This window comes from Condylura cristata, unplaced genomic scaffold (assembly GCF_000260355.1).
Source record: "Condylura cristata isolate star-nosed mole 26May11 unplaced genomic scaffold, ConCri1.0 scaffold00025, whole genome shotgun sequence".
Lineage (NCBI taxonomy): Eukaryota > Metazoa > Chordata > Mammalia > Eulipotyphla > Talpidae > Condylura > Condylura cristata.
Genome location: NW_004567126.1, coordinates 20,840,660 through 20,866,738, shown reverse-complemented (window position 1 = coordinate 20,866,738; position 26,079 = coordinate 20,840,660). Strand labels below are relative to the sequence as shown.

At 38.8% G+C, this 26,079-nt stretch overlaps 1 protein-coding gene across 4 annotated transcripts in view; it reads right to left on the bottom strand.

The window, feature by feature from the left end:
* Positions 1-26,079, bottom strand: part of LOC101630688 (serine/threonine-protein kinase SIK3) — a 206,959-nt gene that overhangs the window by 43,823 nt on the left and 137,057 nt on the right. For all 4 annotated transcript variants that reach the window (XM_012729704.1, XM_012729706.1, XM_012729705.1 and 1 more), the window contains 2 exons: positions 4,439-4,563; positions 3,818-3,941 (listed from right to left, as the gene is read on the bottom strand). In XM_012729704.1, coding sequence (XP_012585158.1) covers positions 3,818-3,941; positions 4,439-4,563 — 249 coding nt within the window. The remainder of the gene's footprint in view (positions 1-3,817; positions 3,942-4,438; positions 4,564-26,079) is intronic.

Genomic DNA, 26,079 nt, shown 5'->3' with positions numbered 1-26,079 from the left:
AAACAGCAGTTATGAGATCAATTTTGGAGGTTATAGTGAGCATTTTTTTAATATGACAGAATAAAATATATGGCTTTAAAATATACTGCCACAGGCCAGTATGGCTTTAAAAATTTTTGAACTAGGGCCTCTCTGGTGGCACAAGGATTAAAGTGCAGCACTATAAAGCTATCACAGCCACTGCAGCACAAGTTCAATCCCCAGCCAGGGAGATGACCCACCTGATGGGGCAGACCTCTTCTGTCGCTCCCACTGCTCCCCTCAGCAGTGTATTTCAGTCAATCTCCTGTTCTGCTCCTCACTCTGTCTCTGGTGTGTCCTCTCACCCCCTGCATCTCTGGCCTGCATCCCAGTTCTTGTATGCATAAATAAATCTTTAAACAAACTTTACAATATATATGTATGTGCTCATGTTCTAAGTCACAGCATGAAGTATATTTTTACTATAGTCATGGGTAAAAATGTTTGAGAGTCACTGCTTTAGTCAAACGAAGGAGTGAAATTTAGCCAAGAGGTAATGGCAAATCACTGAGAATTTTTAAGCTAGAAAATAATTATGATCATATGTGTGTGTGTTTCGTTTGTTTGTTTGTTTTACTTGTGTCTTGCAGAGATTACTCATGCAGCAGTGTGGAGAATGGTTAATACAGGGTAAAGACAGGAGCTGGAAATCCATTCACTTGACTATGATGTAATCTAGACAAGAGCCACGACAAACAGAGCCTTAGGAATGGAAGGTGGAATTGCCAGGACTTGGTAATTTATTGGCTGTGATAAGAATGAAAGAAGAGGAGGAATCAAGGCTAGTTTCTTGGTCAGATGGCGATGCCATTCACTAAGACAAGGAACAAAGAATAGAACAACTTTAGGGTGGGTGGAATTAAACTCGGTTTTGGAAATGTTTCCACTGATTTCAATTCAACCCATGCAAGTGAAGCTGACTGGCAGCCTTCCTCCTAGAAGCAAAGTGTAGACCAGAGAGCTCACCAGGGACTGGGCATCATCTGCTCACTAAAGCCAGGGCAGTAAATAAGATGGCTCAGAAAGGCAGTGCAAAGAAGAAATAATTTAGAGAAAGAACAGAGAAAGAGAAATCTGAAAGAGATTTGTCAACTGGAGAAGACTGAGAAGCTGTACCCACAGAGAGGGGGAATCTGGAGAATGTGGTGTCTGAGAGAATGAGAAGAAGAAATGCTTCAAAAAGCAAACAACGGCTCAACAGAAAAAATGAACAACCCAATGAAAAAATGGCAAACGATCTGGACAGACATCTCACCAAGGAAGATAAGAGGTGGTAAATAGCATGTGAAAAAATGCCAATAATCATGTATCAAACTACAACAATGACACACCACCACATACCTATTAGGACAGCAAAAACCCAAAGCACTAACACCAGGTGCTGGTGAGTATGTGGAGCAACAGGAATGCTCATTTAAATTTATGCTGGTGAGAATGCAAAATGCTACAATGCTACTGCCACTTTAGAAGGTACTTCGGTGGTTTCGTACCAAGCTAAACATATATATATATTTTTTGGTTTCCATTTTATTATAATTACTTTTTCCCCTTTTACATGATTTGGTACATAATGTTCATGTGTTGTATTAAGCCCTAAATCATTACATAATGTCCTTCTGTGTCATACTATCTTTTTTTTTTTTTTTTATTTTATAACAGTTTATTTTTACATCATTTTGTACATTTTTTTTTCCATCTCAATTGTAATCCCCGCAGGTTTCCCATCACCATGTCACCTGTGTGCCATCACCAAAATCCCGTGCATTTCCCTTCCCACCCCCCTGTTTTTGATCTCATTCCCCACTCCACCCCCGCAAAATGTCTCTGATATATGGTTGTTCATTATTTTTGTTATTTTCTCGCCTGGTCCATTATACTCCTGCTATGAGTGAGACCATCTGGTATTTTTCTTTCTCTTTCTGGCTTATCTCACTAAGCATGATCTTTTCCAGTTTCATCCAAGTTGCTACAAAAGACATGTGTTTCTCTTTTTTGGTTGCTGAGTAATATTCCATTGTATATGTACCATATCTTTTTAATCCAGTCATCTACTTTTGGGCATTTGGGCTGCTTCCATGTTTTTCCAATTGTAAATAAAGCAGCAATAAACATGGGGGTGTAGGTATCTTTTTCAATCAGTGTTTTTGTGTCTTTTGGGTAGATACCTAGGAGTGAGATTGCTGGGTCGTTGGGAAGCTCCATGGCTCAACATATTCTTTTAACGTACACAACAGCAGTCAAACTCCTTGGTACTTACTCATATAAGTTGAAAACTTATGTCCACACAAAAACATAAGCATGGATGTCGAGAGCAGCCTAATTCGTAATTGTCAAAATTTGGAAGCAACCATCGTCGTTATGTGGATGGGCCCAGATAACAGAATGTTATTCAGCACTAAAAGTAAATGAGCTATCATGCATTGAAAAGGCAAGAAGAAACTTACATATTACTAGGTGAAAGACATCAATCCAGGAAGAATTCCAACTATATGACATTCTGGAAAAGGCCAAACTTTGGAGAGGATAAAATAATCTGTGGTTGCCAAATGTTTGGGGGTGGTAGGAATTAAACAACACAGAGGATTTTTAGGACAATGAAACTATTATTTATGATGCTATAATGGTAAGTACATGTCATTTAGTATGTTTGGCCAAACCCACAGAATGTCCCACACCAAGAGTCCTAATGTAAACAATGAATACTGGGCGATAAGGCATCAACATAGGCTCATCAGTTATAACAACCCGTCTACTCTGGAGGAGGATACTGATATGGGGAGAAGCTGGGACAAACGGTAGGTGGAACTTGCTCCACTTTCTGCTCGATTTTGTGGTGAATCAAAAACTACTCTGAAAAATAAAGGTTATTTGAAAAAAAGGTAAAGGGTGGTGTGTGCTAAACACCACAGGGCAGCCATTAAGATAAAGGCCAAGGGTATCCCACTGACAATGTGACTGGTCAGAGCAATTCACCGGGCCACCATTTGCGCCTCCCTGTACTCGCTTCCCTTCTCCACATCCCTTCTATTCCTCTTCTCTTGTATCACATGAAATCAGACTTTTGCTTCTGTCCCGCCACCAAAACTGTACTTCAAGAGCCTTAATGACAATCACATTTCAAAGCCTGGTACCCAGCTCCTAGTCATCTTATTTCAACAGTCTTAGTCTTGTCGCTACTGAATGTCTTACTTCTCTGATATTTATCCCCTAAACTTTAAGCAACTGTTTTCTGTTCTACATTTTTTTCCAAGAGCTGTTTACCCTCCTGCCTACTCATTAAAAATTACTTAAGTTTAGGGGATAAATATCATAGAAGTGGGGCCTTCAGTAGTGACAAGACTAAGACACAAAGCCTGCTTTACCTTAGGCATTTTTTATCACCTCTCAATGGGGCCCCAGTAAATGGAAATATTATCCTGAAAAAAGAAGCGTGTGCTGGTGAAGGCTAGAGGTGAAACAAGAATGTTTATTATTTTGCTACTAGGTGATAGGCCTATTGACTCTTAATACATTATTTAATCCTTAGGGTAATAGCCCTCATAAAAACGGGCAGCCACATAGAACAAGGAAACGAATGCTCACACGGACTTAGCAGTCTGCCACACAACACTAGCAGTGTCATGGAGAGCCCAGAGCTGACTCCGGCAGGGCTGTATGGAGTCAAAGTGTGTTCTCTGCTCCTATGGAACCCTGTCACAAACTGGAGCTAAGAAGGCTATTATGTATACTCCGTCACTCAGTTCCTGGGATGAATGTCCATGAGTCCAGGCACAGCTGTGCGCTGGGGCAACCTTACCTGTGGACATGAAAAACGGGATGCGGAACTTTCCACTCAACACTCGGGCCCGCAGATTCTGCAGTGTGCTCCCGTCAAAGGGCAGGGCTCCACACACAAGCACATAGAGGACGACTCCAAGGCTCTGCACACAAACAGAGCATGTTCTCAATTAACCGCATCAGCCATTAGAGTATGTGTAACAAGATGATGGTGAGCCACGCAGGGGATAACTGAACAAACCTTTTCTTCCTTTTTTACAAGAAATACGGGACATTGTCAAGGTCAATCACCCAAGGTCAATCTTAGCAATCTTCATTGCTTCCAAACGACCGTTTTGCATAACATATCTAGAATTTCTCTTAGTACTCATCTTCAAGGGTGAAGACAAGCAGCAACAACAGAGAGAATCTCTCTTCTTGGCAAGGGCACCCTCCTAAGCTTGCTCTTGGTGGGGGGCTTTGCAGATGCAACAGGAAGTGCAAAAATCTCTGGCTCAGAGTCCAGAAGATAAGCGCTGGTGGACAGACTGCATGAAGAATTGGGAGTGCAAAGATCTCACTTCACTGCAGCATTAGGGCTGCACCTGTAAGCGATCAAGGGTGATTCATGCCACAGGTATCGGACAATGCAGTGACATACCCAGATGTCCACTTTGGGCCCATCATATTCCTTTCCTTCGAAGAGTTCAGGGGCAGCATAGGGAGGGCTGCCACACCAGGTCTTCAGCAGCTGCCCAGGAGTGAAGAGGTTACTGAAGCCAAAATCTAGAACGGCAAGCAAATATAACTCAAGTTATCTTAACCCAGCAAATGCTAGTTTCTAGTCACTAGAATAAATGTTCTGGATGGTTAAATTTGAAAAACTAAGGTGGAAAGATAACGTCTTGAAATTCTGTAACCAGCCACTTAAACTTAAAATAATAATGCAGGATACATACGAGCTGGAGCACAGAAGCTGTCTGGCTAACTAAAACCACACATGACTGGCATGAGTCAGAAAAATCAGCACTGTCCCCTCATAAACCTAGACTGACTCAAGATGTTTTTGCTCCTTTAAGAATGACAATGAGGGTCTCCCTGGTGGCTTAGGGGTTAAGTCTCAGCACTATCAGCTCCATGGCCTGAGTTCAATCCCCAGCCAGGGAGCTGCTCCACATGGCACAGCAGACCTCACCTGTCTCACCCGCTGCTCCGCTCAGCAGTGTATTTCTGTAGATCCACCTGTTCTGTTTCCCACAATGTTTCTGGTGAATCTTCTTAACCCCACACCTTTGGCCTACACCCCAGTTCTTCTACAAATGCATACATGAATGCATATATAAGTAAATATTTAAATGAAAATTCAACGGGATCAAGAGTAACATTAGTACTGCAGCAGAGTAAGTACACATATGCAAGCCAGCTTCCTTGAGCTCATCTGGCTTCTCTCCTGGCTTTGTATTTGTTTGGGGCTAGCTCTTCTGGCCCCACAACTTCCACCATTATTTGACTAGTCAGAATCCTCCAAATCTACACCTTGGGTTCTTATAAGACGCTTATGTTCCTGACATGAACTTCCCATACTTGCCTGGGAAGAAAACAACTCAACTCCTCATCTCCCAAATTCAAATAGGCTCTGTCAATGATGTTCCAGAATTTACTAACAGCGCTAGCCCAGGTCCCAGGGGCAATGGAGCCATCTTTCTTTTCTGCCTCTGACTTTCCATTTCAAACTGGTAATGAACGTGTACCGCCGCTTCCAGCCCGGAAACTGGTCTTAACGTTCCTCTCATTCCATTGCCTTTGCTACTGGTCAGGGCGCACTTTATCTCTGATGTAGACTGATGCTTACAGATGTAGACTATTACTTATTACCTAAACCTGCTTGATTCTCCTCTAAGTCATCGACTCACAGCAGAGTGAATGCTGTACAATCACATCATATTTATTACCTACTTGCTCAAAAACATCTGGTGGATTCCTTCTTTTTATAAAATAGTCTCAATCTCATGGCACCGTCACTTCAGGCTCTATCCCAGTGTTCCAAGCGATCCCGGCATTCCAGCAGCACTGCACTGCCCACATCCTGTGTTTACAAGTCCCTCTTAGGCTGTTTCCTCCCTGGGCCGTGCTTTTTCCTTTCCTTTCCACATTTGAAATATCACCCATTTTCAAGGTCCCATCAAATATTACTTCCTGTATGAAGCCTTAACTGATTTCTGCAGCAAAATACCCTGTCAATGGCTTCCTCCTCCATGATTCCAGGGTCCTTTGTTTATACCTCAACATCCCAGCCGAACTTTGCCTTATGTTATACTCAGTCAGAGTATGTGTTGATTCCCTCCACTAGTCAGTAAATGGGAGGAGCACGGTTTCATTTAGTTAAGTTTCCACACAGTGTTTGTACACATAGCAGGGACTCAAGAAAAGGCACTAAACTTAACTGCAATAAAACCACTGGGCCAAGTTTTCTCACCTCCTCCTGGCTATTCAAGGGTTCTCATACACCTATGGCAGCTGACCAGCTCCTAGAGCCTCTATCTCCCAGAAATGTCTGCTAAGGTTAAAAATTAGTGATCAGAGAGGTTCAGAGGTCAAGGCCAACATTAAATTATTTGTTGTGAGAAACAAAACTCTCATCATGAATGGGAAAATAAATGCCTCTCTCGCCAAGTCTTCCTGGATCACCTATCAGAAATGTCCTTTAATGGCTTCTGTGGCGTCCACTACTACTTTGTCTATCTCCTTTATTTTGAAGAGCTATACACACGCGTGTGCACACACACATATATGATTACATATATGTGTATAAATATATGCATATATAATATGTATTTTTTCTATGCTTTCAAGAATACTTTATCCTCTCTCTCATTCCTAAAAAATACCTATCCATTTCTGACTCTCTCACATTATCTGACATCATGTTTAAAAACAGCAGAAACTTGGGCCCTCCCTAGTGGCACAGTGGGTTAAAGCACGCACTAAGAAGCTAAAGCCACTTCAGCATGAGTTCGATCCCCGCCCCACAGGTGACCCATATAGCGTGGCAGACCTCTTCTGACCTGCTCGCTGCTCCCCTCAGCAGCGTACTTCGACAGTTGGCCTATTCTGCTCCCCACTCTATCTCTGGTGAACCTCTCACCACCCCTGCACCTCTGGCCTGTACCCCTGTTCTGTATGCATAAATAAATAAATCTCTAAAAAAAAAAAAGCAGAAACTTAATAAATGTTGGCCACAAATATAACTGCATTTAAAGTTATATTTAAAGTAACTGATTCTACCAAGTAACTGACAACTTTTAAAACTCAACAATTTCAATCTGCCAATTAAAATTTGCATTCACTGAACCCTACTTTTTTTCTTAAGAAAGCAGGAACACATCACAAGTGAAACTCATAAATGCACAGATGTCTTTGGGAGTCAGAATACAAAGAAGACTCTTAATTTTCTCTAACTGGTCTGCAAAAACTTTTACCATATCATTTTCCATGACTGGCCTTCCTCCTCATAGCGTGGAAGAGAACTGCTGCTGGGCTCTGTAATAACTAATGTACTGTGACATTGGTGTGACAGCAAAATCAAGAAAAGAGAATCAAGGAGTACTTTGTGTTTTGGCTGGAAAATACAACAGGCCAAGCAATAAACTAAAACCACTCCACTGAAAAATTCCTCAGGGCCTCCCTGATGGTATATGGATTAAGAATCAACACTACATGCTATCAGCACTGCAGCCTGAGTTCAATCCCTGGCCAGGGCACTAGACCAGGGAGCTGATCCCCATAGCATAGCAGACTTCTCCTGTCTTACCCACTGCTCCCTTCAACAGTGTATTTCAGTAGATCTGCCTGTTCTGCTCCCCACTCTGTCTCTGCTGAGTCTTCTCACCCTGCATACCTCTGGCCTACAACCCAGTTCTTCTGTACATAAATAAGTAAAAATACATCTTTTAAAAAAGAGTTTCAAAAAATGTATCAAGATGAAGAATTTCTTTTTCACTTTTGAACTATAACTTCTATAATTAGTAACATTTCAACCCTTTCATCTTGCTTATTATATCTACCAAGCAGGCCATCTTGGCAAAGGGAGTCATCTTAAGCTACAGGCTTAAATTGCTGTGAAGCATTAAGACAAGTGAGTCTAGAGAATGATGTTAAGAGCAGAGGGATATGAGTAAGACCTGATAACGGGAAATGGCCACATCTGAGGAAGCACCTCAGCGTGTTGCAGCTAAACAGCTCCCCTCAGTAGTGAAGCCTAATGGCCAATACCAAGTTTACACTAAGATTCAATATCAAAACCCTACCTATTTTGTAAGAAGCCATAGTCCTAGTCTGACAACCTGTCATGGGGTCTCAATCATTCCAGTATTGTCTTTATTCTTAAATCTAAGGTGTTGCACCTTTAAGCAAAATTTCCTTCTTTCTGGCTACTATGCCATTTATTTCTCTCCTATTAAAGACAGTTTCTTCCAGAAAATGGTCTCCAGGCAACCTAGTTCATGTTTTAATGTACTAAATCTAATGGAAATGTAGATATTACTGTAACTGGATGCTGTCTTATTTTCCCTAACCAGTGTTCCTTCACAATTTTACATTAATCGTCAGTATTGCTGTGCAGATTCTAAGTTAAAATTCTGGAGAGTTCATTTTCCACTCAGCTATAATGATTTTTTGAACATTTAAATGAGTGATATGGGAGAAACCTGAAATTATTAACATATACTAAATCAGGAACTCACTTTGAATGTTTAATTCCTCCCAATCAACACTTCAGGGACTGAATAAGTAGGATGGGATGAATAACTATTTATTCTCCCAGTTGCTACACATTTTAAGGAAAACTGGAAGGAAGAAAATAAAAGTCGTCAAAATTCAAGCCAGTCTATTTCGGGTTTTGTTGTTAGTTTAAGGAAGTGCTAGGACATTGCTTCTGGGATATATGGTAGGCAGGGAGGTGGCGGGGGTGGGGAGAGAGCTGTGACACAGAAAAGAATTACTCAGATTTGTGCTGGGTTTTCGTTATTTGTACATATAGACAACTAAAAAAACCTGCTAGATGACCCAACCTGAAAAAGAAAATTCTCACACCAAAAATATAAAGCAATAGTAAGAAAGAATAAGAATTCTTGCTGGCTTGGGTAGAGATGCCAAGGAAGCAGGTAAAGAAAAGCTTTTAGAATTGAACTTTGATTATGTACCTTGAACCTAGAAAACCGTGTTTCCATAGTGAAACTGTTCATTGTATTTTGGCTCTGAAGCTGCTCTTAGTCATATCTCATTAGTTCTTATTCTGAATGTCTCCTTGATAGCCTCTAAATAAGTTCCCCTATTTCCTTCACTCATCTATTTAACATAAAGCTTGAGAACTCTTCCAACTGATAGAGCGATGATTTAGTTCCTAGAACCAAAGGCAGAAAGGCCATGTTCTTGATATAACTTGCAAATATTTTCTCCTGTTCTGTAAATTATTCTTTGACATTCTAAATAGTGTCCTTTGACATACAAAAGTTTAAAATTATGAAGTTCTATTTATCTAGATTTTTTTTTTGGTCACTTACGCTTTTGCTATCACATCTAAGAAACCATGGCCTAATCTAAGGTCATGAAAACTCACCAGTGTGGTTTCCAGAAGTGTGTTATTTTTAGTAATGCCATGAGCACCCCTGCACAACTACCACCTAAATAAAAAACTACTGTTTTGGGCCCTCCCTGGTGGCGCACTGGGTTAAAGCATAGCACTAAGAAGCTAAAGCCACTCCAGCACGAGTGGTGACCCACATGGCGCGGCAGACCTCTCCTGACCTGTCCACTGCTCCCCTCAGCACTGTACTTCATCAGCTGGCCTGTTCTGCTCCCCACTCTGTCTCTGGTGAATCCTCTCACCACGCCTGCACCTCTGGCCTGTACTCCAGTTCTGTATGCACAGATAAATAAATCTTAAAAAAAAAAAACTAATGTTTTGATAATTACTTACATCTAATCATCAGCACCATCCATCCCTTCTCATTTTGTTCCAACCTTTGATTTTCAGCTCTGTACCTCAGAATCAGCAGTACAGTTTAGAATGCGGTATGATCCATAAACCTCAGGATAGAACTAATGGCCCTCTGGATATAACTTAGATACCTGAATGTAAATTAGCAAAAACCAGAATTTTCTCTGAAGAGACTTGAGAAGCACTCTTAAAGGCTATGAGGAGGCCTTGGAAGTTCTGCAGCAGGCAGGTGATGTAGAAAAATTAATCTGAAAGCAAGATTAGACCAGTGGTGAAGTTGAAGGCAGTCGTTAAAAATGAGGGAAAAAAATCAAAAAATATTTTGAACAAAGACTGGAAGTATTTGAGAATGGGCTGAATACATGAGATGAAAAGGAGGAAAAGAGTATGACCATGGTGTCTGAACAAATGAAAAACTCAAGGAAGCTAGAAGCTGGTTTGGAAAGAAAAAAAATAGCTTTTGTTATGCCTTGAGTTCAAGGTGAGAAGAAATTTAAGTGAAGATGGGCAGAGAAATTAAGCTGTAGCAACCACGGATAAACATTTTTGCAAAGACCACATAGAGAAATAAGGATGCCTGGGAACCAGACTGCAGAAACACCCAGCGGTGCTTCATCTTCCACAGGTGCAGGGGCAGGGAAAAGACTGCAGCACAAAGGAGAGCAAAGGGTGATTTCTACAAAGAACAAAGACACTCAGAGGAGAGAAGCGTTTCAAGGCAGGACGAGGTGATCCACTATTACTACATAATGTCATCCAAATAAGCTTAATGTGGGTGGAAGGGACGTGTGTGTGTGTGTGTGGGGGGGGGGGTTATGATGACATAATTATTCTAAATCAAAAATGGCATCATTTCCTTGAAGAATTCTGAATCATTTCAAAGAAATGCTAAGTCATAAGAATGGACTAGAAACATGATCCAGATTCATTCTGAATCATCTTAGAATGTCACAAGATGAATAAAATAAGGTATTTCTTAGCAAGTTCAATGCCAACCAATATAATAATACTGAGCTATTAGTAAATTCTCTCAGAATTCTTAGAAATGAGCAACCAAGCCAAGCAGCTGAGAGACAAGAACCTTGAAGGGAGTTGGGTGTCTTGGGAACACGTAGGACTGGCGGCACTTTGAGTTATACTGGATAAAGTAAATAAGTATTTTTTTTTAAAGATTTATTTATTTGTGCATACAGAACTGGGGTACAGGCCAGAGGCTCAGGGATGGCGAGAGGCTTCCCCAGAGACAGAGTGGGGAACAGAACAGGCAGATCGACGAAGTACACTGCTGAGGGGAGCAGCGGGCGGGTCAGGAGAGGTCTGCCACGCCATGTGGTCACCTCCGGGGCAGGCGGGAATTGAACTCATGCAGAAGTGGCTTTAGATTCTCAGTGCTGTGCTTTAACCTGATGCGCCACCAGGGAGGGCCAGTAAATAAGTATTTTTTACAGGGCACTCTGTCAAGTGCTGTATTATCCTACTTTTGCATAATGCTCATTGAGATGATCATTATTTTTTGTTATATGCCTGAGACAGCAAGGTCCACTGAGTAGCAAAAGTTAAAAAAATATATATGACTAAAACCAGCCTGTCATGCCAACCCTCAAGGTCCACTGTACTGTGCATCATGTATATTTATGTTGAGGTAAATGTATATCCCATAACTGTTTTTACACAACTCCATCTTCCCTAGTTATAGCATATTGTATATTTTTATTTTATTCTTGCTTATCAACTCCTTGCTCTGCTTATGTAATTCCCAAAGGCATGCAATGCTTGAGGAATCCTACATGTTCACCCATTTCTTTTAAAACAGTGCACTGAAAAGATGAATTTTTCAATAGATGGCATAGGAGAAAATATTCCCCATAACGGAAAGAAATTGGACAGGACACTTTCTTTATACTATATCCAAAAATCAATTCCAGGTGGATCATAAATTTAATGTGAAAAGGATAAAACTGAAATTATTTTATAATAAAGGGAAATATCTTTATAGCCTGTGTAGATGGAAGTTTTCTTTAAAAAAGACAGAGAAAGCACTAGTCATAAAGGAAAAATGGTAAATTTGGTTACATTGAAACTATACCGAAAGACATTTTAAAGAGAGTGAAATGAGAGATCACAGAGTAAGAGAAGATATCCATAACACATCATTACTACTATAACAAAAGAGCCCATAAATCAACAAGACAGAAAACCTAGTAGAAAAATGGTCAAAAGACATTTAAGTAGACAATTCACCATAAAAGTCCAATAGGCATGAAATGGAGAGTCAAGCTCACCATCAGAAAGAAAAATTTAGAAGCTAACACCACAATAAGAAAATCATTACACACTCACTGGTTGATGATAGTGAAAAAGTGTAATTAACACCCAGCATGGTTGGGGACACAGAGCCGAGCCCTGAACCCTGCCCAGCCCTCCCCACCCTCACGGAGGCCAACTGGCATTAGCAAATAAAAGCTGAACATGGACATACCGTGTGTTCCAGCAAGGCTACTTCTAGATTTATATTCCGAAACGTTCAAGAATGCAAAGAGTGTAGCGATGGATGTTTAAGAATGTTCATTGATGCTGTCACTAAATGCTTCAAACTAAAAGCAACCCAAATATCCATCCACAGATATAGTGGGAAATAACATATAGTATACTCAAGTCATGGAATACTGTATGGAAATGAGAGTAAACAAGCTGTAACTACACTGTTGTGACAAACAATGTATTTGCTCTGATTCCTTTCAGACACAGCCCCAAAACAGGCCAGCGAGGAGCAGGCTGGCCCTGGGGCCCTGCACATTCACTGTGAAGGGCGACTTCTAAGGGGTGCACTACACAGGTGGGTAAACCATGAAAAAAAACAGCAACTATCAGGCAAAGTTAAGTAAGTGATTAACATAAAAATCAAGACAGTGATTACTTCTTGAGGGAAGGTTAAGGTGGTGACAGAGGGTGCAGTCTGGGCTGACAAAATTATCTGTATCTTGATCGAAGTTGTAATTGCACAGGTGTTTGCTTTATTGCAACTCATTTAGTGTACACATACGGTTGAAGTACATTTCTGTTTATATACATAGTATTTCAAAATAAGCAAAGGAAAAAAGAAAATAGGCTCCTTTTTCTCCTCCACTTCTATTTCTGGCCCTTGCGGCCATTTCACTGGAATCTCAGCTCCACCATCATCAGGGTTCAGGAAGGTGGGAATCAAGCTTTTTTCTCACCATTGACTTCCTGGAGCCTAGAATAAACATGGCCTGGCAGAGAAGTTATTTAGTCAGTAACTCACAAATGATTCACTGATTAAGAACAGAGAGAAGAAGGAAAAAGAGTGATCAGTATAAGAAAGGATATAAACCAATGAGAACTCAGAGCAGCTATAAATGAATAGCTAAAGGGGAGGAACTGGGATTACTTAGCTTTTGTTGTTGAAAATAGCAATAATCCTATGTGAAAAAGAGAAAACTATGAAAACTTTACATACAATAATAAAGTTTGTAGCTGTAGTTACATGCAATTTAAAGTACTTATTTTAATTATATACCTATAGCTGCTGCTGTAATTAAGTATAAACAGCTTGCATCATTAAAAATATTAATGTCACTCTTATACGAATAAAGTAACAATTTCTCTACAACTCATATTAAAAGACAAAAACAGTATACATCATGCTGTAGTCTGAATGCTTGTGTCTCCCCTAAATTCATACGTTAAATCTTCAATGCCAAATGGTACTAGAAGGGACTTGAAGGGGTGATTGGCGCCCCCCCACCCCGACTGGATTAGTGCCTTCTAAAAGAGACTCCAGAAAGATCTCTAGCCTCTTCCACCACAGGACACAGGGATGGTGCTGGCTGCGAATCAGGAAAAGGATCCTCACCACAAAGCAACAATGTTCATGCCTTGATTTCCAGCTTCCAGAAATGTCAGCAATAAATTTCTGTTGTTGACAAGCCCCCCGGCCTGTGGTATTTTGTCACAGCAGCCTGAATGGACTGACAAAATATTTATGTATTTCTTCTATAATATCCTATCTTCCCTATTTGGAAAAGAGCTGCTAATAACAACACTAATGAGATAGAATTTCCCTTCTTCTACTTTCACATTTCCAACTTAAGTAAACATGCTTGGTAAACTAGCAAATCAAAAACATAGGTGGCCAGGTAAAAAAAAAAAATTTTTTTAAGATTTATTTTATGGGGTATAGGCCAGAGGTGGAGGGGTGGTGAGAGGACTCACCAGAGACAGAGCGAGGAGCAGAACAGAAGATCGATGAAGTATACTGCTGAGGGGAGCAGTGGGCGGGTCAGGAGAGGTCTGCTGCACCGTGTGGGTCAGCTCCAGGGCAGGGATCGAACTCATGCAGAAGTGGCTTTACTTCTTAGTGCTGTGCTTTAACCCGCTGCGCCACCAGGGAGGGCCCAGAAATTTTTTTTTTTCAAATTCAAATTAAAAATAAACTGGATAACTGAGTTGGCATAACTTGGGCAAATCTTTCATATAAAAATCTTTTTTCTTTTTTCTTTGATATTTATTAATATGATTGTCTCTATGCAATAAATCGATACTTTGTTGTAAGTAGAAACATGTATAAAATCAATTCCAGAAAACTATTTTTAGGTAAGAGCTCCACATGATTTGAAATCACTATTTTTATAAAATTATGGGGTATGAGTTACAACCAGAATAATAATTTAAATTCTCCCCTAACTTTTTAGCACAATTTCCCCCTGATTATAGCCTCAAATCCCACAGGTTAACAAGCCAGTGAATGGAATGAGTCTGACTGTGTCTTTACAACCACAGGTATTTTTGTTTGTTTGATTGATTGATTTTATTTGTTTTTCTATTTACTTTTTATATGTACTATGTATACATCATTCTTCATTTTTGGAAAATGTATGCTTTCCCCCCTCAGGTATAGTCCCTATAAAATTCCCACCACCAAGTCACCTATGCACCATCACCATAGTCTCCATGCTCTTCCCTGCCTGGATTGATCCCCCTTTCTCCTCTCCCTTGCTGAATGTCTCTGATGTATAGTTGTCTGCTGATTTTGATTTTTAATTTTTTATAATTATTTTTTTCCCTTGATCATTTATTTGGTTCCTCTACATCCCCCCTATAAGTGAAACCATCTGATATTTTTATTTTTCTTCCTGGCTTATTTCACAGATCATAATCTCTTCAAGCTCCATTCATGTTGCTGTGAATGGCATGAGGTTATCTTTTGCGATTGCTGAGGAATATCCCATTGTGTACATATACCACATCTTCTTGATCCAGTCATCTATCTTGGGTATTTGTGTTGTTTCCATATTGAAAATAGTGCTGCAATAAACATATAGGTGCAGGTGTCCTTCTGAATTAATGTATTTGTGTCCTTTGGGTGGATTCCTAGGAGTGCACTGCTGGATAATATGGAAGCTCCACTTTTAGTAGCTTGAGGAACTTCCACACAGCTTTCCATAGTGGCTGTATTCTCACTAGCAGTACAGGACAGTTCCTTTTCCTCCACATCTTCCACAACCCATTTGTTCTTGCTAGGTTTGTTTCTGTTTTTTGTTTTGTTTGTTTGTTTTTGTTGTTTTTTTGTTTGTTTTTAAATATTTGCCATTCTCTCTGGTTTAAGGTAGAGTCTTACTGTGCTTTTACTTGCATTCCCTGATTACAAGTGATGTTGAACATTTTTTTATATGCCTATTGGCTATTTGGATCTCCTCTTTGGAGAAGTGTCAGAAGTATCTTTTTAGCTCTTCTACCCTTTTTGACCAGGTTGTTAGTTTTTGTTGAGTCACATCAGCTTTCTGGAGAGCTTTGTGATCAGTCCCTTACCAACTGTTTGGAGTTCAAAGACCATTAGAGTGTCTCTTTGTTTTGGTTAATGTCTCTTTTGCTGTTCAGAAACTTTTTATTTTGACATAATCCCAGATGCTTAACTTTTCCTTCACTATCTTTGCATTGGCGGATGAATCTTTAAAACGTTATTGATCAATTGCCAATAAATATGTGGGATTTTTTTTAATATTCCATCGGTCTGTGTGTCCATTTCTGTTCCAATATCACACAGTTTTAATTATTATGGCTTTGTAGAATAATTTGAAGTCTGGGTATGTGGTACCTCCATTCCCTTTCTTTTTAGTGAGGAGAGCTTTGGCCATTCGAGGTTTTCTGTTGTTCCATATGAATTGCATCACTATTTATTCTACGTCCTTCAAGAATGTCACTGAAGTTTTTATTAGAATATCATTGAGTCTGTAAATTGCTTTTGGTTGGGTAGCCATTTTGATAACGCTAATTCTTCTAATACATGACCAAGGGATGTCTTTTCATTTCTTTGTGTCTTCTATTTCTTTCATTGTCTTATACTTTTCTTTGTATAGGTCCTTCATCTCTTTTGTATCTCTTTTGTTAGTTTAGTTTTTTTTTTTTTTCAGGGGAGAGCGTGAACGCAGTCCCCCACTACCACAAATTATGCAGTCAAGTTTCCCACATTTGGGGAAATTGCAGGGGTCACATCCAGAATGCAATGGGTGAGCCTCGCCCTGGGAAAACCACCTTTGTAATCATAGTATCTCCCCAGCCAGGTAAGTATCTTTTGTTAGTTTTAATCCCAAGTGTTTGATTTTTTTTTCCTGGTTCAATTTCATTTCAAAAGAGATGGTTTTCTTGCTTTCTTATTCTTCAGATTGATTGCACACAGGAAGGCTATTGATTTTTGTGTGCTGATTTTATATCCTGCTACTTCACTAAACTGGCTGATTAGTTTTTCTGGGGAGCTTTTGGGGCTCTTTATATATATTATCATATCACCTGCAAACAGTGATAGTCTTACTACTTCTTTCTCTATGTGTATTCCTTGTATGTCTCTCTCTTGCCTTAGTGCTCTGGCTAGGACTTCCAGTACTATATTGAAAAGCAGTGGTGAGCATAAAAATTTTTATCTTGTTCTAGATTTTAAGGGAAGCTTTAAAAGCTTTTCACCATTGAAAATGATATTGGCTACAGATTTGTCATATATGGCTTTTATTATGGTAAAATATGTCCCTTTTATCCTGAGAATTTTGAGGGCCTTCATCATACATGGATGTTGAACTTTGTCCAATGCTTTCTCAGGATCTATTGATATGATCATATGGTTTTTCTTTTTCTTTTTGTTGATGTGTTGGGTTACATTAATTGATTTTTGGATGTTGAGCCATCCTTGTGTCCCTGGAATAAATTGCAATTGGTCATGGTAAATTATCTTTTTGATGCACTGTTAAATTCTGTTGGCTACAGTTTCATTGAGGATTTTTGCATCAGTGTTCATTAGAGACACTGGCCTGTAGTTTTCTCTTTGTGTGTTGTTCTTGCTCAGTTTTTGTATAATATTGCCTTAATAAAAGATATTTGGTAATACTTCATACTTCTCAATTTTTTGAGTTTGTATAGGATAGGCACTAGTTTGTTTTTGAATGTTTGGTAGAATTCATTTGTAAAGCTGTCGAGTCTTGGGCTTTGTTTTGGGGAAGGGTTTTGATTACTGTTTAAATTTCACTGCTGGTAATTGGTCTGTTTAGGGGTTCTATTTCTTATTTTTCTAAAGATTTATGTATACAGAACTGGGGTATAGGCCAGATGTGTGGGGGGTGGGAAGATTCACCAGAGACAGAGTGGGAAGCAGAACAGGCAAGTGGACTGAAATACACTCCTGAGGGGTGCAGTAGGAGGGTCAGGAGAGGTCTGCCATACCATGTAGATCAATTCCGTGGCTGGGGATCAAACTCATGCTGCAGTGGCTGCAACTGCTTCATAGTGCTGCGCTTTAACCCACTGTGCCACCCCGGAGGGCCTTCTATTTCTTTTTTTATCTAGCTTTGAATAATTGTAAAGTTGTAGGAATCTGTCCATCTCTTCTGGGTTGCTGGACTTGTTTGCATGTAACTGTTCGAAGTAATCTCTGATTATTCTTTTGATTTCTGCTGTGTCCGTTGTATAAAACAACTTTTAGTTTTAGTGATTTTTTGGATTCTTTTTTTAAACTTCTAATTCATTGATCTCTGGCTTTGATTTTTATTATTTCCTTTCTTCTACAGGTTTTTAGTTATTTTGTTGTTGTTCTTTTTTCAATTCTCTAAGGAGGGAGATTAGGTTGTTTCTTTGAATTCTTTCTTGTTTCTTAATGCTAGCCTGTATTGCTATCTATTTCCCTCTTGCAACTGCTTTTGCTGTGTCTCATATATTCTGCAGCGTTGTCTACTCATTGTCAGTTGTCTCGAGGTGTTTTTAATTTCTTCTTTGGCTCCTCAGGTTAGTTGATTTTGATCTAAGTGTATCTTTTGATGCTTGTCTTGTGTCCCAGTATGTGATCAATCCTGGAGAATTATCCATGTGCACTTGAGATTTTTGCAGGCTATAGTATTCTATAGATGTTGTAAAGCCCTTGAGGTCTAAGTCCTTGTTTAGCGCTCTAGTGGCCTTGTTTATTTTTTTGTCTCATTGATCTATCCATCGGTGAGAGTGGTGTTATGAAGTCTCCTACTACATATACATTTTCTCTACTGTCTGTTTTCAGAGATGATAATAATTGATAGATTTTGGGGATCCTTCACATGGTGAGTACATGTCGATGAGTGTTATGTCTTTTTTGATGTATTGTCCCTTTGATCATAATGTAGTGACTGTCTATGTCTCTTTTTATCTTTTTCAGTTTGAAGTCTACTTTATCTGACTTTAGTATAGTTGTTATGGTTGATCCGCTTGTAGGTTTGTTTTCCATTCTTTTACTATGAAACTATGTTTATCTTGTGTAGTTAAATGTGTTTCCTGTAGAGAGCAAAAAGTTGGGTTCTGGTTTTTAACCCTACTTGCTTCTCTGTGTCTTTTTATTGATGAGTTTAGTCCATTTACATTTAGCACTAATACTGATACACTGGCATTCATATTTATCATTTTATTTACCTTTCTGTGATTCTATTCCTTACTTTATTCTATTCTTCCTATTCATTCCTCTGTTGGTTTTGACTCTAGGATTCTTTGCAATATTTTTTTTGGGTGGGGGTTGAAGAGTAATGAATTTCTAGAGATTCTGTTTGTCTGAGGTTTTTATTATTCCTTCTTAGTAAGGAAAGAGAGCTTTACAGAGTAGAGTATTCTTGGTTGGCATTTGTTGACTTGGAGTTTATATATCACTCCATTCTCTTTTGCCCGTAGTGTTTTTTCAGAGAAGTCTGATGTCAGGTCAATTGGTTTTCCTTTGTAGGTTACCTGTTTATTCAACCTCATCAGTTTCATTATTTTTTCCTTGTGTTGGGCTTTGGAAACTCTACTGTGTATCTTGTGTAGTTTTCACTGTGGTAATTTGGTGTTCTTCTAGCTTCCCCTATGTCTATTTTCATTTCCTTCTTCATGTTTGGGAAGTTCTCTTCAATTATCTCCTTGAATAGTTTCTCAGTTCCTTTGTCACTTTCCTCACCTCTGGGATTCCTATGATTCTTATGTTTATTTTCCTCATGGTGTCAGACAGTTCTCAAAGTGTTTCTCCAACTTTTTTGTACTTCTCTTTTCTTTTTTGGTTCTTTTTATGTCTGTATCTTCATGAGTATTGACTTGTTCTTTCAGTTCTTTGATCTGCACGGCTTTTCTCAGAATTCTTGAGCTCCTCCACTATTCTCTGGATATCCTCCAGTTCCTTCACTTTCTTCCTCAGTTCACTGATTATATTTTTTCCTCTTTCTGCATTTTCTCTGAACTCTTTGTTTTCATTATTGCCTTTTTGAATTCTTTATTTCTTAGGTGGTTTTCTTCTGTGCCTGTATTATCAGGTTTTAGAGGTTGACTTTCTTTCTGTGGTGTATTGTTCTCACCACTGCCTGCTTGATCAGTTGTATTTTTCTTTCTTCCCATTGTTAGCCTTTGATTTTGCTCTGTTTAACTTTACTGGTGCTGATGTGCATGATTCCTGATTTCTCTTGCTGAGGTGAACCACAGGCACTTGGTATTCAGTAACTATCTCCTTCAGCTTTCTAACTAGCATCGCCCCAAAGAATTCACTAGAGAGCTGTCGTGTTTTGGCTCTTAATCAGTCCAGGATCATTCTAATTAGGGGACATAAGTAAAATGAAATACACTAGCATAACTACAGTTAAGTTCACAGAAAACATGAGAAAGGGCACTATTAGGCCAGACACTGATACAAAGTAAGGGAAAAAAAGAGGAGAGACAATTTCAATATAACTAAGAAGCAAGGACAAAGACCCACAGAAACTTAAGACAAAACCAGAATATTTAGCATATGTTCAAAAGTTTAAGCACACATGGTTTGTAGTTTTGAAGCACACAAAAAACTGTCGAAGAAATGAGTGTCTAATGCTAACACCAAAGCCCATTCAAGAATCGGTGTGTTCATGCAAATATGGCTAGACTAAGTAAATGATGGTATATCTGTATTTGATATGCAATCACTAAAAATAATTATATGGCATAACACGGGGGAAATATTTGATAAAACAGAAAGGATTAAAAGCTGCATATAAAGTTGCATTACACTGACTATAATCATGAAAAACATGCATAGGAAAAAAAACACATTCAAAATGATAAACATTTTAGAGATGGGTTTCCAGTTTTATATTAAAAATCTTTTCTTGTGGTGTAGATTTCCTATTGTATACTTACATTATCCTATAATTAAATTTTTTATGAATACAAAATTTTAAATGTCATCTTGAAAAATGAAACACTGAACAGTTACTTCAGAAAACTGTCAGATATAAAGATGCCCATAAAGACACTGTGTATTTACTAGCAACAGGAAAGATTTCTGACCTACAATGCAACACTAAAATGATGAATATTCTGAAGACTTACAGAAGAAAAGGGAGAAACAACAGAAGACAGTGGTTACGATGGACAGGCACACCCACATAATAGAGCCTATGGTCATTTATTTTTTGTTCTAGGAAGGATCAGGAACCCAGGGCTATTCAGGGTAGTGATACTGTACCCTTAAAACTAAACACATCATCAACTGGGCATGTGTATGTGGTAAGAGGGAGGAGGGAAGAACGATGGCACTAATTTAAAAATTAGGACAACCACAACAGGAAATGTCCTTATTTGGTCTACTCTGTCAGAGCCATATCCTTGATTGACCAAGGGGCAACCCAAAGCAGATGGAAATGGATTAGGCATAGCCTGCAGCTCATTCTAGTGTGCACAATGTCTGTGCAGGTGGCACAACAACAGCCAGTCCCTCCAAGAGTAACTTGTACGCCACGTCCTTGCTATTCTAAGTGAACAGCTTGGAAGGAGGGGAACAGAGAGAAAAAAAGAAGTGAGAAAATACTTATTTATCCTAAATAAACAATTTGAGCAGAAAACACTTTGAGAAGATCCTTCATGGTTTAAAATCTGAAAGTCTCTTGGGACTATACTTTCATACAGCACTTGGGATTAGAGAAAAAGACCAAAAACAGAAATAATTTTGGCCCTTAATTAATTTCTCAGAGGGCTGAGGGAGAGGTGAGGTGGTGGAGACAAGGTGTTCTTGCTAGAAATGACTCAAAAAACCAAAGTTCAACACCCATGTAAGAAGACTATATAAATAGGATTTACACGGTTTAATGGATGGTTTAAATGGAACATGACACAGAGGAGGAACTGATGTTGCGTTTCCTACAAAATATTATTATAGCCTAGAAATCATGTGACCTAAAGGCTTTATTTGGAATTGAACAAGAGTCAACTGTGCAGATGTCAAAATTATGCTAATGCTGAAGGATGATTTCAAAGTTCCCAGGAGTCACGGTATGAGTTAATTCTTACAAATGGGTCTTGGGAAGTCCTCAGTGTTTAGCAACCAAGCCAACCCCTGCCTGAACTTCCTGAGTAGGAGCTATAGAGAAGTAAAGCCAAAACTACTGACGCACAGCCTGAGCATTTATACACATGAGAAAATTCCCACTTGGGGAAAAACAAAATCAAACAATCAATTTATTTGGGGGTTGGGGGTTTGGTTTAGTTTGAGAAAACCAAGGAAGTCAGAATTGAAGGAGGGGCCACAATAATACCCATGAGATTGAAAGAGCATATTGACCTTTTCAGGAAACTTGTTTAGAGAAGTATTAGAGTTCTATCTGGTGGTAGCTACCACTGTTAACACCATATATGGGGCTGATCCATCTTCTCACTTAATCTTAGCAATCGCCTCACCCACTGGAACTTGTCAGCACTATACACATAGCTGCTATGGAAAAATAAAGTTTACAAACAAGAATGCTGGACTAGCATTAAACTGGAATTTTCAATGAATGATTTATATATTTTACCCAAAGTTCTAAAATACCTTAGAATTAGGGCACTTGAACTCAGCTACTTTTAAATGAATTAACCAGCCAGCTCCCTCTATTACCATAGATAGTAACCCCAACCCTTCTCAGAGAAAATGAAAAGTTCTCCCCAACATAGGATTTTCTCTTCAAAATTGGTACTGAGTAATATATAAAGGAAAATGTTGTAATAAAACACTTTCTATGAGATCTACAAAAAAATCTCCAGTGGAAGTCATGAAAACATTAATGCATACATTTATAGTCATGATTCTACATCACATCTCTCAGGACACTAGAAGTCTAATCAATCAGCGAAGTTACTAATATTGATAGAGTAATACTATACAAGAATGTTAGTATACCTTTAATAGACCATGATGAATCAATTTCTTTTAAGTTCTCAAACTAAAGATACCCAAACGGAAGTGCTGAATATGTCTATTTTAAAAATTAAAAATTAAGGCACATGGCCTATAAGGAGAAGCCTACTACTGGAAAAAATAAATTATGACTATCATATAAGATGTTCTAAGTTATTGTCTAGAAATTATACACAGGAAAGAAAAGACCCTTCCATAGGTATTAGGTTAAAGCTAACAGAATAAACACAACTAAAATGAAAGCAAACATTCAAAGCTAATGTGTAAATCTTACAACAAGAAGTGCATATTCCACAAGTTTTAAGAGATCACTAACGCATTCTCAGAGCAAAACATACCTAAGAAAGAAATTTCGTCAGTTTTGCATGGCTCATGATAAATCACATAGCAGGATGTTTTTGAAAAACTACATGAAATGCAGGATCTTATGGCTCCTCTTGGTCTGACACTAGGAAAGCAGATATAAATACTGTACTCACTTTCTTACAACCTTAAGAGAAAGGATACAAGTGTGTTAAGGGATTTATAAGAATGAGAACCAGATTCTAGACTAACTAGGATTCTTACTAATATTCTGTTACCCAGAGAGGCCTAAGAAATAAGGCTCACTCTTTTGACATCTCTTTCATGTTAAGTTTCTATTATACTTTATACAGCACAGTAAAGACTTCTCCAGAGTCTAAATAAAATGAAACTCTGGATAAGTTAGTACATCCCCTGAACCCCCCAAATCAACTTGCATTTGTAGCTTAGGGTCAAGGGAGAAAAACAGAGCTAGGGAAACATGATATTGGGTCAAGTTATGAAAAGTTCTTTACTAATAAAATTAAAACACTACAAATAAAGATGACCAAGGTTCTTTTAAAACATCTCGAATTAAAAACTACAGGTAAGAGGGTACATAACTTCCTTCAACCATCCCAGGATTGCTAGAGGGACTTTCAAAACTGACTTCTTTGTGGCAATAAGACATTGATGTGTCAATATTTCTTTGTTCCAGATCCTGTATAAATTAAGATGTGACTCATTTTTTAATCATCACGTATACACATTTTTTAAAAAGCTGTGTACAACACAGTCGGAGGGAAAAAGAGCATTTTGAACTTTGAGATGCTTTAGTAGGTCTGGAACATGTGCCATCCAAGCTAACGAAGGTTTTCTGCTCACAGATAGAAAGGACAATCTCTAAGGCTCAGGTTTTCTTTCCTCTAGCTGTTCTCCTTTTGCCTAAGCCCTCAAAGCAAATGTTTCCATTTCTTTTCTGCCTTCTGCTCCCTCCCCTTTTCTATTCTCGACTTCTAATTCCTTCTTTTTCTAATTAGCCTCCAAATAAATGACTGTCAGTTTATAGAAGCTGGCAAAGAAATCCAGGAGGCTTAAAGTTCATGTGCACAAACTAGAAATCTGTGTGAAAAACATTAAGAGTGCAAAGAAGTTCTTCATTCTCGTTTTCTCTGACTGCACTATTTATCTATCCTCAGGCATAATGCAGCCATGTGCCAAGGGTCATGTGAAACTATAGGCTGAATAAAGTACATCTTCCTGCAACATCAGTTTTTCTATGTTAAATTGAATAGCTTAAATATTAACACAAATGAAGGTGTGACATTGAGAAGAACACGAAATACACATGGATGCTTAAAGCTAAAGCGTGCAATTAAAAATGTAATCAAACCCCTACTTGCATCCCAAATGGTGTGAGTTCATCATCCTCTGTGTGAGGGAAATGACAGTGGGAAAATCCGAGAAGCACTGCCTCTGTTTTGGCAACATAACTCTTATGAGTGGGATACTATAAATAGAAACTTGTTCTTGATCTAGAGCAAGGTGCAAACACTTCTCGATAGCAGTATGACCTCACTAACAACCTAGAACACTATGCCCGACAAAAATCTGCTCATTTGAATTTTAATTGTAGCATCTGTATAAACAAAATAAACCAACTATGCATGCCTAAAATGCCTTTTGAACGAAAGTATGTAAAGTTTGCATTTTCAAAGCTCCACTCTTACAAATAGGATTCAGAAGAGATAAATTTCAAACTTTATCTACTTGAGGGTCAACATACATTAACTTGTTCAGCACCTTCTAGTTGTGGATTATACACAATTTCGGTGAGATCACAGGTGGAGGCACTGAGTTTCCAAGGTTCCATTATGACCTAAATTCTATAAAATCAAAAGGTCTTTCTGGATCGCAATTTACTGACCTATTCACCAGGGAGATATACTGAGTGATTACCTCAAAAAGGGTGTGCAGATTTTACATAACATTTGTGGTTGAAATGAATAATGCACACTGCTTTCTGAGGCCAGTCAGGGACATCCTAGACATTCCGAATTCCAGCACTTTATAATGGTATCTCAGTAGGCTCACCTGGGAGTGAAAGGCCAGTGGACTTAGAAAATGTTTCAGTTTTTGAAAGATGAAATAGTCTAGATCTCACTGCATAAAGGTCAAGATTTTCCACAGCACCTTAAATCCATGCGTTCTGGTGATCCTTTCCAAAATAATGGCTTTGCTGTCGTTGTGCCTCAGAGTTTTGCTACTTGCTGACTGCCAAGTAAAACAAGGACATCCAAGTGGAAACGATCTCATGGAGACCATTCTAGGAGTCAACACTCACAGAGAAAAGTTTCCGACTTCCTTGGGTTAAAAAAAATTTCCTCAATTTTCAAAACATTCTCATACTGTCTTGTGTATTTGAAAAGACTTTTTCTCAGGGAGTAAATAAGCCAGTTTTTTCTGAGGCAACTTTTTTGAAACAGAGAAATTTCTCTACTGAATCTTTGAAACAATGATTAAAGTTATTTTCAAATAACAGTTCATCAACGACATTCTTTTTTGATAGCTTAAGATAATCCATCAATAAGAAAATCTGGTTTTTCAGTTTCTTTCTTTTTTTTCCGGTTTTTCAGTTTCTAAAAAGACCTTTGACGAGAAGTTCTGTCATCCTGGTACAGACACCTGACCTCCTATCTAGTCCTAGAAATTCTTCCCTCGCCCCCTCTTATATTTGCTGTTCTTGTAACGCCTACTGCCACCACCATGTTGGTAGGACTTTATTGCTTCAGAGCCTTCAAAGTGATCTTCCTATTGTTTTGCTGTCCCCTTTCCCAAAACCCCAGTGTTTTTTTCTTACTCAACCTGAATCTGATTTATTGTGCCTTGTATCCTATGCATGTCACACCCTAGCATAAGCACTTGCCCCTCTGGCCTCAGGTGTAACCCCCTCACTGAGTCTTCCCTCCAGCCAAGCTGCCAAGCAGCTACTTTGCCTTCTACGCAATCTGATACCCACATTAACTTCTGCCCAGCCTTCTCCAACTCAGCTTTCTATCGCAACCAAAATAAAACCCCAAATCCTCAGCATCTGCATGAGACCCTTCATGAACTGGCCCATGCCCTCTCACTCCACCTCACTTTGTTATTTGCAGACTTTCCCCTCAGAGAATTAAAATCACCTCTCTCAAAAAGTAAAAACCATACATATTTCCCTTCACTGAGGTAAAATGGTTCTAAATCCAAATGCAAGAACCAAAGTATAAAAAACTATTCTTAGATTTTAATCAGTAGAGGCAGAATATGTCCACTGTCTTCCCTTCTGCCCGGAAGG